This window comes from Python bivittatus, unplaced genomic scaffold (assembly GCF_059951505.1).
Source record: "Python bivittatus isolate LINGU-HERP-01145 unplaced genomic scaffold, Pbiv_v1 ctg000590_np1212, whole genome shotgun sequence".
In the NCBI taxonomy this organism is placed as follows: domain Eukaryota; kingdom Metazoa; phylum Chordata; class Lepidosauria; order Squamata; family Pythonidae; genus Python; species Python bivittatus.
In genome coordinates, this window is record NW_028277086.1 from 9,106,545 (window position 1) to 9,124,542 (window position 17,998).

Consider the following 17,998-nt stretch of genomic DNA (forward strand, 5'->3'; position numbering starts at 1 on the left):
ACATAGCTGAACTGAATTTGCATGGACTCTTGGAGTTCCTCGGGCTAGGCCTGACACCTGGGACCCCCAGGCCTTATCCCATAGCCAGGTCTTGAGGGACTTCTGGACTGTTGAGAGGGATGGAGCTAATCTCACTTCCGGGGGGAGAAGATTCCACAAGGTGGGTGCCACGGCAGAGAAGGCCCACTTCCTGGGACCCACCAAATGGAATTCCCTGGCAGACGAGACCCGCAGACGGGATGCCTTCTCTGCCAGACCTGATGGGACGGGGAGATGTAATTGGGGAGAGGCAGTCCCTCAAGTAACCCAGCCTCATGCCATGAAGGGCTTTAAAGGTTAAAACCAGCAACTTGAATTGGACCCAGAAGTAAACTGGCAACCAATGTAGCTCGCGGAGCAGAGGTGTAACATGTACCACCCTGGGGGCACACATAACTGCCCACACCACTGCATTTTGCACCTGCTGAAGTTTCCGGATACTCTTCAAGGGCAGCCCCATGTAGCGCACATTACAGAAATCCAAACAGGAGGTGACCAGGGCATGAGTGACGGTGATCAGCTCCCTCTGATCTAGGAATGGGCGCAACTGGGGCACAACAAGAAGCTGTGTAAAGGCCCTCCTAGCCATGACTGCCACCTGCTCTTTGAGCAGCAGTCGTGAGTCCAGGAGGACCCCCAGATTGTTATAGTTATTTCTATACCACTCTTCCTCCCATAAGAGTTCAAAGAATACGATGAATGAATGAAAGGGACCTTAAATAAAACATCCAAAAATTGTTAACCAAACTACAACAAAAACAGAACTTCCTTTGAAAAGAGAAGCCCTTTGAAATACAGACACATCCTGGAAGAGTTCTTATCCTACAAGCGCATGAAAGGTCTATGGGCCAGACATTAGCAAAAATAAGCTTTAATTTTTTTCATCCAAAAAAATATCTCTAGAAAGCAAACTTGACTCTCCATTTTAGCCAAGGAAGAATAAATAAACACAGGGACTTTCTCTAAAGGCTTTATAATGCAGGGATAGCCAGCTTTTAACACCAAACACCAAGAGTCTGCCCACCTCCTCCCTCCTCAAAGAACATGAAATCGAGGAGGAAAGCAGCCCCAAGGACTACTGCTTTGATTTTAACCTCAAGGTCCAGAGGGAACGCAATTCCGAGAGAATCCACATCTGTGAAGAACTCCTGGAGAAAGCCTCCCCACTGCTTAGAAATCCTTCCCACGTTGGTCTTTTCGTCTAGTGCCATCAGCTCAAAATTCACATCCCCACAGCAGGCAGATGTCAAGCAAGGCCCAATGATTTTAAGGACATCCTTTCGGACTTCATTTTGGAGTGTAAATTTGGGCAGACAGGGGTCCCATATCTGTTTGATATAACCAATCGGAAAGCCTGGTGGCGCATGGATTTCCATCTCTTGCAAGCAGCATGGGCAACAGCAGCTGATGCAACGGTAGGGTCGCACGAGGCTGATGATGTGCTGTCCCATGTGGTTAGCGATCACCATGGTAAAGGGCCGCAAGGTTCCGAGGCAATTCCGCACACAGCAGTTGTTTTCTTCGGTGGCAAAGTACACCATTTGTCCCAAACGGTTTCTTACTTCGTACTTGTTGGCTGTTTCAAAGGACGTTATGAGTTCCAGAATTTCGTATTTCTGGTGGATTAATAACCAGTCAATTTGGCTTAAATATTCCAGCCCAGGAGGACAGCCGGGGAGCGAAGGTGGCATGGGCATCCACATGTCACTGGGGCTGAATCCGTACGCGGTTACAGCTATAGGAGGTTGATTCATTTTTGCAGATCTGGACAGCTTTTGTCAGGAAGCTCTTCCATGCTCACATGGCAGGTCTTTGTAGTTACCAGCTCAGCTTGTTATTCTGCATTGGAGAAGCGGCTGTATCCTGTAAACAACCATTTGGTTCCACGAGCCTCCATCTGCACCTGAAATTACACAACCCAGCCCACTGCAAAGGCTAAACAGGGTGCTATTTACCTGCTGGACCTATTGTTGAGTCACAGTTGTTACAGCTGAGCTTTATCCCCTGAACTTTCAAGGGAAACCCACCTGGACCTAAAACTGCAACACAGAGGAGCAAAATGAAAGCTGGATCTCCATGTATGGCTGCCTTGACTTCTAGCAGAGAAAATTACCAAATACTTCAGGGGAGTGGGTGTGAGGATGAGCAACACCAGTTCCTCCTCCTGGATCTCTGAGGCATTTTCTCTGTTGGAGGTCAGACAGCAAGTGCTGTTTCAGCTGAGAGTCCTACCACTTTTTAGGTACAGAGAGTGGGTCTCTTTGTGGTGATGGGTTTCTTGTCGAAATCTGAAACTGGATCTTCCTGGTTCAAGTCCCACAACACTGTACTGCATTGTTTCATAACACAGTATTATGCTTAATAATAACTTGGCAGGAAAGGTGCAATTTTTAGAACGTTTGCTTTAATATGGATGGTACTGTCTCAAAAATATACAGTAAATTCAGCACAAATGCATCTTCTCCAAAGGCATAGTAGCTTTCACTGAAATCTCTGCTTACTCAAATGGTGGCATTCATTATATCTATCAAACCAGGACCTTTAATAAAGCACTACCAGCCAAATTCTGAGTACTGTACCTAATTTCCTTCACCTTGCAAATACTGGCATCTCTCTGGCTTGTTTGGTGGTAGCTATTAGTCAGGAAATACTATAAAAGTTCTCAGAGTAATCATTTTGCAGTGCAACTCAAGAGTATACACCATCATTTATTTGCCAGCACTGTGACCACCAAGCTACATCTGGTTTTCCTTATTTTTTTAAAAAAAACCTAATTGAACTGTTTGGCACAAAGCAAATCCTGCTGGATGCCGCTCTGCTAAAGAAGATGGGGGTGGTGGTGGTGGTGGTGGGGAGTAACAATAAACACAAGTTTATCCAAAATGAATATACATAGTTTTTAAGGATGGAGCTGTGCCAAGACCGCAATAAAGGGGTTCACACAAAGTAGCATGCCAAAGCCTAATGAACCATCAGCATGGAGGGTAATTTAGCCAATGTGTGATTCCCGGGTTTATCTGCCCAGAGTCAGGTGTCATGCAAGTTTAATAAATAACAGTAATCGACTATTAATTGACCCATCAGTTAATATCTTGGGTGCCTAGATGAGTGCTGAATGGAAAGAGGCTTTTTTTGGTTTTTTTGCACTGGCCCCCAAATCATGAAAGTCTCTCCCCCGACGGACCCCCCTGGCACCTTCCCTGCCCCATCGGGCGCACGAGCCGCGCCTCGCTTCTTGCAAACGCCGCTTCTAACCCGTCCCTGCCTCCATAGGGAAAACTATCCACCCAGACTTTTAGACAAGTCCGGTATCCCAGCGACCTCCTTTTATGTTGCAGTAGTTCCCCACGCAAATCCAAGAAGCGGGGCGGAGCGGGGAGAAAAATTCTTCATGTTAAATTAATCTGGAAAGGACAGAGCAGGCTTTCCCAAACGGCTGCCGCCCAAACATGTTGGACTGCATTTCCCATTCCTCAGCTGCCTGGAGGATAATGGGAGCTGGAGTCCTTCCCGGCCAGAGGACACCGCGTCGGAACAGCCCCCCCGGAGAGCGCGGCGTTCGCTGCAGCACCGGACGTGTGGGAAGAGTGGCTTCCCTCTCCCAGCTCTTTCGTCGCTTTCTCCGCCCGAGGCGGGCGGGTCTCGCGGTGCGCGTGGCCCCGCCTCCTCTGGTTGCCGTGGCGACCGCGAGCGGCGTCGCTGGGAACGGCCGGGGAGAAGCGGCCGAGGGGGCCGAGCGCGTCGGCGGCCATGGCGCGGAGTGAGTAGCCGCTCCTCGGCCCCGCGGGGGTGGTGGGCGCTGCGGGGTTGCTCCGCTTTCGGGACGGACCTGCGGCCTCGGGAGCCCCCCAAGCCGCCTCCTGCAAGCCGGCCTTGTCCAGAACGGTCGGACTACAACTCCCATCGGCCGCGCAGTGGTCTATGGGGCTTTGTCGTCCCCCGCCTTCCCGCGTCGGGAAAGGAAGGGCGGCTTCCTGCCCGAAGCCCGGCTGCCTTTCAAAACAGGCTCCCCCAGACCTGCGCCTGCTCCGGAGGGGTTGGACTACAACCCCCATCAGCCCCGTCTTAGAAATTATTAATATTAAATTAGAAATGTCTGTGTGTATATATGTGTGTGTGTGTGTGTGTATAGGTATATAATTAACTATAAATTAAATATATATTAATTGTATTATATACATTATATTTAAAAATTAAATGTCAAATATTAAATTATAAATTTAATAATGCAAATCAATTTATAAAATGTGAGAAGGTAAATTATATACATATTTTTTAACCTCTCTCTCTCCACCTCTTCAGTTCCTCCCCCTATTTTCTCTCCTTGCCAGACTGCATGGCTCCCCCCCCCCCCACTGCAGCCGCCACAACCCCACGAGGTGGGCTGGACAGAGAGGGAGGGGCTGACCCCCAGGGTGGGTCTGTATTCCTGGGGGCTCCTCCCCAGGTCTGCTCTTTCCCTTGGGGGCCAAGGAAGCCCTCTGCCCAGTCACAGCTGTTGCCCAGTTACACCCCCCAGGGATCCCTCCGGGCCCCACATTCTGTGGGGGACTGCCCTGGGGCAGGGGGTTCAGAAGCAGCCATGGGGCGAAATGCCACCCCCCAGGCAGGTCCTGGGAGCCCTGCATTGGTTGCCTGGGAGCTCTGAGGACCATGGGAGGCACTGGCCAGCATCCTTAGGGGATAGAAGTTCACCCCCCCACATACCCTCCGCCCCACATGCTGGGAGGTCCTGAGCCCCCTGGGTTAGCTGGGCTCCTGTGGGATTGCCAGGAATGGGGCCTGCTTGGTGGAGGAACCCCCATTACGAACTCTCCCCCAAGGTAAGCTCAGCTGTCCCCCCTGTACCCTTCCCACTCTTTCTTTTCCAATGACAAATGACTCCTGGCGTTTCTAGGATAAAAACTCCCTATCTGACTGTAGACGGTGGGGAGGTAGAAAGAACATGTCCATACCCCCCCCCCCCGCCTCGCTCTTTTGCTTTGTTTTCACATTTCTCTCCTTTTTTAGGATGCTTGGTTTCATTATTTATGGCTACATTGCTTTCAGGTGGATTTTATTGTTCTTTTGTGAAGCCCTCTGGGCTCCTGCGGCAGGAACAGCAATGCAGAAAATATTTTCGTGATTGTTATCGTTGAAGGCTATTTGGAAGGCAGCAAGTCAGGGAAGCTAGATTGCAGTATCCTGAACAAATTGATAAGGACATCATGAAGAAATATGAGGAAAACTTACCTTTTAGAATAATTTAAGCATTTTCACAGCATGCATGTGTGACTCTTGTTTTGTTCCATTTCCATTAACGAGTTCCATTCACTTTGCATTCCAAAATACTTTACTGAATTAATGGAGGCATCAAAAAGGTAAATGAATTTAGAGGCACAGAAGGATTTATTCCAATATTCACATGAATAATTCTATTCCAGATACACATTTTCTGATACATGTCTTATTGATTTTAGGGAGTGATAATTTTTCTTTTTCCAATAATTTTATTAAAGATTATATAAAACAGATAAGCTAATACAAGAGCCTAATTCAAAAATACATTAAAAGAAGGAAAAATAATGTTAAGAAAGTGCAGAGGAAAAAAAATCCCCCCCAATAAGAAGAAACGTCCCCCTTCATCCCCAGCAAGTATATTCAACTTATCACTGTCTCTTAAAATACTACCAAATATATCTTTGTTCCATACTTCACCTCATTTTCTATAGACCCATCTCTAAGTCCTCAGCTCTCCTTATTAATCAACAAAAGGTGTAAAGATTAACAAATATAACTAACAACATAAGCATGTAGTCCCTCTTTCCATTTAAACATAATCCCCCAATTCCTCTCCTAATAATCAAAATCTAATCACAATTAACAATTAAACATTACAGAAAAATAAAAACTGTTAAACCTTACCAGAAATAATAATCCCTTATTTATATACCAAAAATAGTAACACAGATATTACAAACTAACCATTACACCCAATTGAACATTTCCAATAAAGAAAAAACCCTAGCTAGTCAAAGTATCCATTAAACATTACCAGAGACAGCAACCATTTACTTAACCATAATCAAGTAAACCAATTTTGTGTTTTTTTCTTCTTTCTCCCATCAATCCTTGAATCCCATAGATAAAGTTCTAACATCTGCTTTCTTCTACTATCCTTGTTTTTTCTCTTGAAATCCTTGTCATCTTTATCAAAGTCCATATGTAAATTCAGTGTGGCCACTCCAGTGAGCCTCTTATATTCCAATTTAAACAGGTAATCTGCATCTCTCTTTTGATACATTATTTGTATATCTTTTTAAATTTTTAAATGATCTTCCAGTTTCATTTGTAAATCCAATATTTCCATCTCTTTCTTATAGTTTATAATTTTTAAAAACACCTTAAAGTCCATTTTGGTTATCTTTCAAGGGACTTGTTTCTCTTTAATAACAACTTTTGGTTCCAGTGTACAGTAGGGTTAAATAGCCCAAGCATCTCTTGAGCCATCTTATAAAACTTTTCCTTTAAAGTAGCCATCTGGTGCTCTCTAGTGATTAACCTTCAAAGCTTTGTTACCAGGTCGAAATATAAACATGAAATTTTTTCCCACATCAGAGGATCTTTTTAATTAACTTCAAAGTCTTTCTTTAAATCAATTTCATCTGAATCCTTAGTGTTTAAAAACTTTCCCAAAAACAACACTATAGTTCCCCTTTTGTTATATATTGCAAAAATAAAGATCTTACAAAACTGGAAACATGTAGTTTTCTTTCTTTTTAAACGGATTGAAGAGAGACTCACCTAGCAAATACCCAACTTGTGGTTCTGAAGGTTTTTCAATCTTAAAGAGACAGTAAGAAAAAAATGAAACTCCAAGGTGATTAAAAAGATGAGGTTTGGTCAAAGTTTGAGTTCATGAAAAGGCTACATTAATGGCTCAGAGCATGATGGAACTGCGACTCCCAGCTGATTGCAAATGACTGCAAAATTGTCAGTTTCTGCTGTTGACTCACAAAAACACCAGCTGTCCGGAATCATGAGGGTAATCTCAAGATCTCTCTTTTATCCAGAGAGAATTATCAGCAGTCTGGATCCCGCATCCAGCTGCCTTTCAGCTGCAATGTCTCCCGTGGAGCGCAGGGCATCAGTTTACCATTCCTCACTGGAAGGGAATCTGGGAGTGATAATCTTTCAAAGAAATATGGATAGTAGAACTATTTTGATTCACTTAAAAATCCCATAAGGCCATAATTGGATGGAAGGAACACTATTTATTTTGGATGGGGAGGACTTTCCCTCTAAACTCCCTCTGCCATTTTCTTTTATTGAAGAATATAAAATTAAACTTTTCTCTGAATAAAAAGTATTTATTTTAAAGTAAAGAAGTACTGACGGTCCATCTGTGTCTCTTTAAACAGTGAAAAAAGATTATTCCTCTGTGAGATATTTATTCTCCATTTGCCAAGGAAACTCTTTGATAAGATCCATTTCTCAACAACATACATTTGATGGAGCACAACAATGTCAGTCAAAACACAATTTTGCTGAGCCATATATTACAAGGCATTTGCTGTTCTTGTAGTTTTTTTTTTATTCAGTTTGCTTTATGAAGATCCTGCATAAGAATGAATAGATGGATGGATGGATGGATGGATGGATGAATATAAAACTGATTTCTAAATTTAATCTATTTGTAAGGAACCGTCTGTACCCTCCCTGTTTTATGGAAGAAATTGATTCTCTGTTCTGCAATATGTCTTTCAGTCACAGAAGAACTGGTTAGGCAACGGGCAGAGCATAACAACTGTGAAATCTTCTCTTTGGAAGAAATTTCCTTACACCAACAGAATATCGAGAAAATTGAACATCTTGACAAATGGTGCCGGGATTTAAAAATTCTCTATCTCCAAAACAACTTGATCTCCAAAATTGGTTAGTGTATTTATCTGTGAAGTGAATTTATGTAGTGATCCTTCTGGGAAGTGAAAAAGATATAACTTAAGGAAGAAAAATAATTTAAAATGGGGAAAGTAGCCCAAGCCCTTTGCTGAAAATGCATGCATAATACCGACATATAGTACAGACATCTGTGTACAGCAGAAACACACAACTTAAGTTCCTGGAGTCCTGTGCGACCCTTAAAAGCCTTAGGTAGCCTACAGGGATCACCAAATTGATTGAAAGATTGATTATGTGGTGTCAGGTTGGAGTTGGTTTAGTGGCCACATAGATAACTTCCTCCAGGGTGATCTGTCTTCAACCTGGCCGCCCAGATCTTCCAATGGTGTATACTCCATCACTGCTGTAACTGAGGCCATCCACCTTGCTGCTGGTCATTCTCTTCTTCTCTTGCCTTCCATTTTTCCCTACATTAGATCATTTGCCAGAGAGCTGGGTCTTTGCATAATGTGTCTGAAGGGTGATAATGTGAGCCTGGTCATTTGTGCCTGGGGTGAGAACTCTGGATTATGTTACAGCTGGAAATGGGTTTTGTGGCCGACATTATTATTTCAGTGCCACGTATTGCCCAGAGCATGCTAAGAGGATATTAGGACAGAAAAGAGCAGGCCCAGCCAGATTTTTTCTAGATTTTTTCACATTTTGGATTTTTGCTTTAATTGTTACCTTAAGCCTCTCTGGGGCTTGTCACACTTATTTTACTTGCTTGGAAAGCAGTGAAGATCATCATTTACTGGGAGTGTGATTTGAGCGGTAATTGGGATGCAAAATAGAGGTTCAGGGGCTACATGTAGTTATGAGATTGTTCACCCAAGTCTTCAACAAGGATGTCATGATCATAGAATTGGGGAAAATGCAGTTTTCCATTTGAATCCAATGGCTTTCTGGTAAGGTGACTTTGCCTTTAGTTTCTTCTTCCCCAGGAACCCTTTCATGTCCTTTTTGCTCCTTTGTTTCCCAGGCTCCCGCTGAAGGGTGTTGAGATAAAAGAATACGGTTAAACTGCTGGTGCTTGCTCATTCTTGGCAGAGGCTACTTTTCCCTTGCCTGCCAGTCATGGCCGCTTTGCTTTGGTTGCTGTGAAGCATTTTCAAGCAATCAGTGCCAGTGCAGTTTTAAACTCTGCTCTTCTGTCCATGTGTAACCTCCATCGATTCATAAAAAAGAAATGGAAGTTCAATTAATGGCTTTTCTGCAGACAAAACAAAAAAAGCCACTGGAAGATAAAATGCACATTACTATACATACAATGATATATACAGCTGTTTATACAGTAACTAGCTGAAGATAGATTTACCGCTTGACCATATAGTTTGTTTCATTGCAGTTGTGGCTATAAAAAATTAGGGTGTAAAAGAGACAGGGTCTCTAGAGCTAGTATCAAATCTTGTTCATAGGCCCACCATTGCTTTTACAGTCCGCGTGTGTTCTTCGAATTAATTCAGTCACCAATCCTTTGGATTTTTGAAAAGGAAAGCAGTTTAACTTAATCCTCCAAATCCCTGCAATGGAGAGAAATGTCATTTGAATAAGAAGATCCGTAATTCATGTCATGCTTTTCTTTTTCTAAAATAAACATTCTGTGTGTTTCATTCACAATTAATTCATAATTTTGCTCAATAAATCTTTTTGGTACTTTAAGAAATCTGTTTTGCCTGCTTTTTTAAAGAATCAACTACTGAACTATTGGGAATGCTAAGTCTATCCTAGCAAAACTGTCACATGTAATAATTACGTTTCAGAAAACGTTAGCAGACTGAAGAAGCTTGAATATTTAAATCTGGCTTTAAACAACATTGAAAAAATTGAAAATTTGGAAGGTAAGATACTTGTCTTTTGAAGAATGTTTCTATGGGTAATGCTTGTTAATACATATGCATCTATTTCTACAAAAACATAAGCACGTCTCAGCTGTTGTGTTTTTACACACAAGAAGTTATTCCCAGAAGCAGTTCTTTAGCAGGTTATGAATCTAAATTTGGATTTACACAGGTTGATTGAAGACTAAAGTTGAAGAACCAGTTGCCCTCCAGATATTACTGAGTTGTGTGTGCAAAAGTATTTGTCCCCTTTTGTTAGTTTTTTTTTTTTAACTTAGGGTCATAGAATCAAACAATTAGAAGGGATCTTGGAGGTCTTCTAGACCAGCCTTCTGCCTAAAGCACTGGCAACTTTAAGAGGTCTAGACTTCAATTCCCAGAATTCCCCAGCCAGCAAATATAGTATACTGGCCTAAAGTATATATCTTTGCCAGTGAATGTTATCAGACCATCATGAAAGTTCCCAGAGATAAATAAAAGGTATCTGAGAGAACAGGTAAAATCAAAGTTTGATGTTTGCTTCTTTTATTTCATAAACCATTATGCTAGTGTGAAAAAGTAATCGCCCCCTTAGATTTAGTGACTGCTTGCATCATCTTTATCAGTAATAACTGCAACCAGGCACTTCTATGATTGGTGATCATCACTATGTAGAATTTTTGGTCCATGTTTCCATGGAAAACTGCTTCAGTTTAGCAACATTGCTTATTTCAGGTCTTGACACATCATTTCTGTGGGGTTTAAGTCTGGACTTTCACTTGGTGATTTCAAAACCCTGAATTTAATGCTTCTTCATCCATTTTAGAGTTTTTGGGCATCATAGCTCAGCAAATCTGGAGGGCCACAGATTCCCCACCAGAGGACTAAGCAATATAAAGCAGAAGCTTAACAATTCAGTAGCTTAAATAGTTTTAACAAGCTGCAAGTTCTCCTTGAACTGATAGGCAATACTAGGTGCCTAACCCAGTGCTCCTTGATCCTTTAAGAACCTCTAGTTCTGAATTAATTACTGATCTGAGCAAGGGCTTCTCCAGCACTCTGTAGAGTTTTAGAGAGACATTTGAGAGTGAGTTTCCAAGAGAATAAATTATAGTTTGGATTATTATACCAAAGAGAGTTGGTAACATATGTAGAGTGACTCATCTGCTCTCCAGTATGGTATTTGAAGAACTGCCTAGTACAGACTAGTCAGAAGATGGTTGTGCAATTGGACTGTTGTCCAAATTCCTCTATTGCCTTATACATGTAAATAGTAATAGAGCTAATTTACAGTAAGTACATTTCCATACACTTGACTCTTACCCTTTGATGTAGTTAAGAATCTAGGATGAGAGGTCTGATGTGGAGGCAGAAACCTTGGTTCAGACATGAATGTAGCTGTCTCTGTGATCCAGAACCTCAGTAAAACAAGGTCCTAGATCACACCAATATGAATAGAACCTCCCTTTTAGACTTCATCTGAATGTGTGGAGATTGAAAAGAAGATGGCAAGATTAAATGGATTGCCTTGTTTTCCCCCAGATGAGTTTTTCCACATGTTCAGACAAACATGTTAATGTTTGATGTCTTTATTAAATTAAATATGGTTGGCATGATTACTCTGCACTCGTGTCATTTGTCATTTTTTCAATCTGTCACATCCACATTTACAATTTTATGACAGTTTTGAGAAGCGAACCCAGAGTTTTCAGGGGCCCCTTGCAATCCCAGGGCAATAATAAAAATAATAATTTATTAAATTTATATGCTGCCCAACTCCCAGTGACTCTGTGCACCTCTATTTAATCAAACCAGAATTCTCTGAATGTGTTCCTCCTGGATGATTATAGTTTAAAAGGAGAAGCAAATGCTTTTGATCTCATAGGTATAAAAACCAGGATGGGAGGAAGCTGCTGTTTCTGATCACATATTTATTTATTAATTTATGCAATGTATTGACTACCCAAATCCCAAGGGATTCTAGGCAGTTCACAAAATATAAAATAACAAAGTAATATATCAAATTACATAATAAAATATAATAGTATACTACAGTACAATAATAATGCAAACATTATTGATGGCTGCTGTCTTGAAATCTGAAAATCATAAAACCCTTTCCTGTTTTTGCACTTTTAAACGTTTAAGCATTTAAATCTCCAGTTTTATGAGGTTTGACCTGAGAAACAAACTTTAATCATTTTTTTAAAAAAATGTTGCTCATCCTTCTCACACCTGATATTTACTTTCATAAAAAAAGAAGTGAGTGAGGATGGGGTCAGTATGATGACTTTGAGGTAGGAGTCCTTGTTAATTAAATGCAGAGTTGTTAAACTTAAAAGTCCTCTTTCATTTTCAAACAGGTTGTGAAGAGCTGCAGAAGCTGGACCTGACAGCAAATTTCGTTGGAAAATTGTCTAGTGTCAGAACACTGAAAAGTAATATACATCTTGAAGAGCTTTTCCTTGTAGGAAATCCATGCACTGATTTTGAAGGCTATAGGCAGTTTGTGGTTGCTACTCTACAACAACTCAGAGTATGTCTATGATAAATTCTAATTTAGATACCAATAACATTCTTGTGTCAAGGGCAGAAATCACTAATTTAACACAGTAGTGCAAAACTATTGATAACTACTTTAACAAGCAATAAAATTAGGAAGGCAACAACAACGAAGAAAAACTTACCAGGCTGTGGTCCCTTGTTAGGGAATTCATTACATTTTACTTAATGGGATTGTAGGATTGAATTATTCAGTTGCTCAAGCATGCCTCAATTGATCAGATAATAGACTACATATTTAAGCAAGCGCTTGTTGAGGGGGAAATGACAGTCATCTTACGAATATTCCTTGTTATCAAGCAGGTAGTATTTTTTTTTTAATTGCTACTATGATCCGCCTTTTAAAAACAGTAGGATTATGCTTATGGATTGTGAGGTTTCCTTCTTATTTATCTATTTGATGTATATTCCTCCTTGCTGTGCTGCAAAGGCTTAAGATATTAAAATTTGAAAACAAGCACAAAATATAAGAAGTTAAAAATACAATACAGTACGATAAATATTAAAATCATTCAGCTGTTAAAAGTCTGCTCAAAGAGATGCATTCTTGTAGACTTCCAAAACACGGGTGGAGTGGGCACTAAAGGCAGGTGTCTAGGAAGTGCCTCCCATAATCTGGAGCAATGCAGGAGGAGAGCTTGTCTTGCGTGCCAACAAATTGCTCCTCTCCTGCAAACCTTACCATCCACAAAGGCTCCTAACAGGATAGGCAGCTGTTATATGCAGTAGCCCAACCAGGTTGGACAACTTTTGAATTAAAGGATGAAGTGACCAACCACTGTAGTCAGTAGGATTATATTCAGTAATATCATGCAAGCGGGTAGGAGTAATATTTTCACACAGTTTTAAGAATTTTGTCTCTTTTTTTCTGAACGTAATGGCAAATCACCCCTCAGGATTTGATGATTCAGCATTAAATTTCGGTGGGCCCTACCTAATGAAGTCTAAAAAGAGGTTTGGGAGTCCCATGAGAATAACATGTCCCAGATTTTTTTTTCCTTCCGCCTTTTTCAGAATGTGTAACTAAGAAAAAAAACAACCATGGAATATACAATTGCTTGACCGATATCAGCTTCATTTTTATCCCTAAAATTGTGTGAAAATACTGGTCCCACCCACTTGCAAAACATCACTGAACATAATCCTGCCCGTTATGGCCCTTTTATCCCATAATATTTCTTCTTAGAAGTTGTCCATCCTTTCAATACACAGGATTCTACGTTAATTTGGGCTTGAGGAATTTGTAATTTAATAAATGTAATCATTTACATTTAATGAAAAGAATAATAAAAACAAAGAGAGATGGATTTCTTGCTTACTGTATTGAAATATCATTTTATTCCCCCTCCACCCTTCTTTTTAAAGTTTTTGGATTGCAACGAGATAACACGGTCAGAAAGGATTCAGTCTTTACAAAACTATCCTGAACTAGAAAGAAAAATCCACAAGCAGGAGCAAATCTATCTTCTGAAAAGAGAAGAAGAAAAAAAAGAGGCACAAAGACAGATTCAAGAAAAGCAGAAGAAAAGGGAGGAGAAGAAGAAAGGACATAATCTGGGATTTGATAAACAATCATACACAGACATTAAGACACCCATGTAGGTGCCACTGTAGTTCATTTGGGGTAGAGAAAACTGAATGTATAAGAATAGGAATTTATTTATTTATTTAAATTGTATGGTCACCCATCTCACCAAGTGATTTTGGGTGGTGAACAAAATTTAAAGCATAAAAACAAAATAATGCAAAAATTAAAATACATAGCCAAGAATAAATCACCCATCATAATCTCTAAAATAACCACGAAACGGGTCTCTGCACACTCTCGGGGCCCCAGGCCCGGGCACAGGGTCAGGTCTTTAAAGACTTACAAAAAGCCAGCAGGGTTGGGGCCATCCTGATGTCCAGAGGGAGAATGTTCCATAAAGCAGGCACTATGGCAGAAAAGGCACCTTTTCTAGGCCCCGCCAACCAGCATTCCTTAGCCGATGGGGCCGGAAGCACGCCCATCCTGCCTGACCGGATCAGACAGGAATTAGTCTGAAAGAGAGCGGTGCTATACATTCTGGTCTACCCTCTTGTCTCCCTAACTTCCATGAATTCAGCTAGAAATTAGACCTGAATGTGTTTGAATGTGAATGTAGTGGTTGCTAAAAGGGGAACACTGCCTGGCTGATGCAAATCCAGAGCTTCTGGGTTGTGTCTGTAAACTTGGGTTTATTTTAGTTATTTTTTAAAATTTATTTTGGGTATTATAATAACCTCTTGCTTGTAAATAGTCTGGAGGTTCACTTCATAGAAAGATGGGATAATCCCAACAAATTTAATCATGCTTTGTCACATTTTTATTGCTACATAATCTATGGCTGTCCATCCTTTTGGGACTTGGGAGATGATGTGGAATTTTGGGAATATGTTGCAAGCCCTCTCTCAAGATGGTTTGGAGAGCTATGAGCAATCAGAAAAAAGGAATATACTGCAGGGCAAATGGAAGAGGATGCTTTTTTCTGGTACGTCTAGAGCTCAGAACATTGACCACCACCATCACTACTAATTCCTCATTCACTCAAATGGAACTGGTAGGGCGGGTCACCAGGCTAAGCTGCTCTCCAGCCAGGCTAGACATGTGGCTAGAGAACAGGATTTGAAGTGAATAAATAAATCAAGTGTCCAAGATTTTCTTTTGCACGTTATATTCTAGCTACTATTCTGCAGAAGGAGCAGAGAACCACCAAAATTGTGAAGAAAGGAATGAGTTTCGTGAATTAATAATTGAGGACGATGATGAAGACAGAGCCTTTTGGGAAGAACCTGTGCCTCATACTCCAGAGGCTAGGTTAGAAATTCACCAATATATTGAAGAGAAAAGGAAAGAAAGAGAAAATAGGTATGCATAATTTTTATATATTTCAGACAGAAAGAAAACTGACTGACTTAATTTTCTTTTATTCACAGTGGCAAATATATTTTTATCTTCACACTTTTTTAATTTTCTCACTTAAATAGTTAGAACCTATCAAGTAATTCCATTGGTAGATGTCTTTCTGCTACTGGCTTGGACTCATAATGCTCCGCCCCCATTGTGTTCAACTCTGCTCTGGAAATCTGAAGAATCCCTGAAATCTGTTGAAGAGAAGAACTATAGGAAATCCTGTTACATTATTGCAGGGGTGGGCAACTTTCGTACACCCAGGGTCTGCATGGTTTTTTTTTTTTTTTGGCTTGTCACTGGCTGCAAGGGTTATCCTTGGTAACATCATGATGTCACCAGAGTGGATGTGTCCAACATCTACTTCAGGGTTTGCGGGGAGGTTGTGTGATTAAGGGATCCATATCACTTCCACAACATTCCTTAAACAAAAGAAAAGGCTGAACATTTTGGCCACTTTAGCACTCATGGAAATGCACCTACTTCTGTTGGATATAACCCAGTATCAGATGCTCATAATAGGTCTTAGAAGACTCTTTCCCAGTGTGGTTCCCTTCAGACATACTGGACCAGGCTCCCATGATGTTAGGGGAACATAGCGATTGTATGCCAGCACTTATGGAGAATGTAGGCTTTGAAATTGTAGCCACCAGAAGATCTAAACTTCAGTGACTCAGTACCCTATTCAGAGATGTTGACTATGTACCTCTGGTGTTGAATTGCAGAGAGCCATGGAGATAGCCTTAAACTGAATATTCAGAAGCCATTACAGAGGGAATGAAGGTAACACAAAAGCAGACTTGCAAGATTCAGTTACTATAGCCTAGCTCAATAAAGCATAAAATTCTAGCCTTCAAGTGGAGTCAGATTCCAGATCTGGTCTACTTTTTAGGGTTGACATCAATATATTAGTATAAATACTGCAAGATGTCTGCAATTGTAGAAGTGGTGGGGACAGAACAAGCTGGACAGAAAAATGATTAAAACAAGGTGGTGAAGGCTTGTTACACAGAAGTCAGAGCTAACAGGTGATTCCCTAGCAGAAAGCAACAATGAGCAGGGTCAAAGTTCAGATTTTTCTCAGATGTACAGTATGCCACAGGATTCACCATGACCGGATCTTATATAGCAAAGAATATGTTGGCATAGCCAGCATGTAGGCAGAATCTGATCAGCTGAACTTTGTGATGGAATAAATGCATATTTACATATATCTAATGCAAAGGTGAGATCCACTTTGATGTAGTAGTTAGAGGTACTAGGCTAGAAACCAAGAGACCATGAATTCTAGGCAGTAGTATGATTTTGGACTAGTCACTCCCTCTTAGTTCTAGGAAGAAGGCGGTGACAAACCACTTCTAAAAAATGTTGCCAAAAAAACAGGATTTATTTGAAGGTAGATACACAAGGGCACGTATGTGTGCACACACACACACACACAGCGGAGATACATTTTCTTTTCAAACCTGTAACTTGCTAACATAGATAGTGAAACATTCTTTTTATTTTTTATTGGTTAATTGGAGGGGGGTGATTTTGTTTTAACTGTTTCTAATTTTTATTTTAATTTTTACTATGCATATTTTAATTTTCCTACGTGATATTGTAAACTGCTGAGAATCGATTCTGATTCTGGTGGGATATGATTGTAATAAATACATTAAATAAACATTACATTTGGGATGTTTTGTGTACCAAACAATGTTCTGACCATGAACTATAAGCTGCTTCTCCATCATGCGTATGCATGATGAAATATAAGGATGGGAGAATGTTTAAAGATTTTCTGCGTAGGAGGCCAACATGAGCCATCTCCAACATTGTCATGCAGAATAGAAGCAACGAAACAGTCCTTCCTTGTTCATAAAAAGGCCTCTGGACTATGTAATAGCAGAAGCATTCTGGCAATGCTACATGGACATAATTAGTAAAGTATTTCTCATAGGAGATGCTAAGGTGTTTCCCTTTGTTCTTATGATGGGGGAGAGAAAACATTAATACCTAAGTCTGTATCTAATCCAATGGCTTATTTTAATGTTTATTTCATGAGGAGCAGGGAGATTGTGAACTGCTGCAAAGCTACATCACCAGAAGCCCTATCTCTAGAATCTTTTCTGAAACAGCTGCCATTTCTCCCTGAGAAGTTAATGACTGAATCTGTAGCTTGCGCTAAGTTGTTCAACTGTGGTTTAGTGAATACACTGCAGTTGACTGGATTCACATAACCTACTAAGCCATAGTTCAGCTTCAGTTCTGTTATGGACCAGACTTCAGCTGCATGGGTATCTGATTTTACTAAAGATTAAAATAGATCCCACAAGCCAGAAATCTACTGTTCATGGAAAGCATTTTTTCTAATAGCTCAGTAACATTAGGATCAACCAGAAGGTCTTCATAACAATAGTATCCACAGAGCAAGGTTTGTTTTATTATATTTATATTTTATGATATGTATGGCATAATGAAGAACCTGAATATTATAATAACAAGATCTCAAACACGCTGATTCTTCATGCATTATTTTATAAATTAATATTAAACTACACCTTTGCAGTACCAAACATTAGAGAAGCGTTGCAATAGACAAGAAAACATCTCTGTTTAGATAAGCATTTGGTAGCTAGGGATCAGATGAACTGAAGGAGCCATTATCATTGCCTTGATTGTACCTGAAGGAATCACATCAGTATTTTCTCAGCACATTAAAGTAAATGGGACATTGTTTATG

At 40.6% G+C, this 17,998-nt stretch overlaps 2 protein-coding genes across 2 annotated transcripts in view; one reads left to right on the forward strand and one right to left on the reverse strand.

Annotated features, from left to right (window-relative positions):
- Positions 1 to 1,034: 1,034 nt before the first annotated feature.
- LOC103059974 (phospholipid scramblase 1-like) lies at positions 1,035 to 1,742 on the reverse strand. The gene has a single exon (XM_007426112.2). The coding sequence runs from the start codon at positions 1,740 to 1,742 to the stop codon at positions 1,035 to 1,037; it is 708 nt and encodes a 235-aa protein (XP_007426174.1).
- A 1,962-nt stretch (positions 1,743 to 3,704) lies between these two features.
- Positions 3,705 to 17,998, forward strand: part of DNAAF11 (dynein axonemal assembly factor 11) — a 42,611-nt gene continuing 28,317 nt past the window's right edge. Inside the window, exons 1-6 of the mRNA XM_025165346.2 lie at positions 3,705 to 3,799; positions 7,786 to 7,953; positions 9,723 to 9,800; positions 12,143 to 12,315; positions 13,707 to 13,939; positions 15,043 to 15,228. Coding sequence (XP_025021114.1) covers positions 3,790 to 3,799; positions 7,786 to 7,953; positions 9,723 to 9,800; positions 12,143 to 12,315; positions 13,707 to 13,939; positions 15,043 to 15,228 — 848 coding nt within the window. The 5' untranslated portion in view covers positions 3,705 to 3,789. The remainder of the gene's footprint in view (positions 3,800 to 7,785; positions 7,954 to 9,722; positions 9,801 to 12,142; positions 12,316 to 13,706; positions 13,940 to 15,042; positions 15,229 to 17,998) is intronic.

Excerpts from the sequence above, each read along its gene's own strand:
- LOC103059974 (XM_007426112.2), bottom strand. The coding sequence starts at position 1,742 with ATGTGGATGCCCATGCCACCTTCGCTCCCCGGCTGTCCTCCTGGGCTG.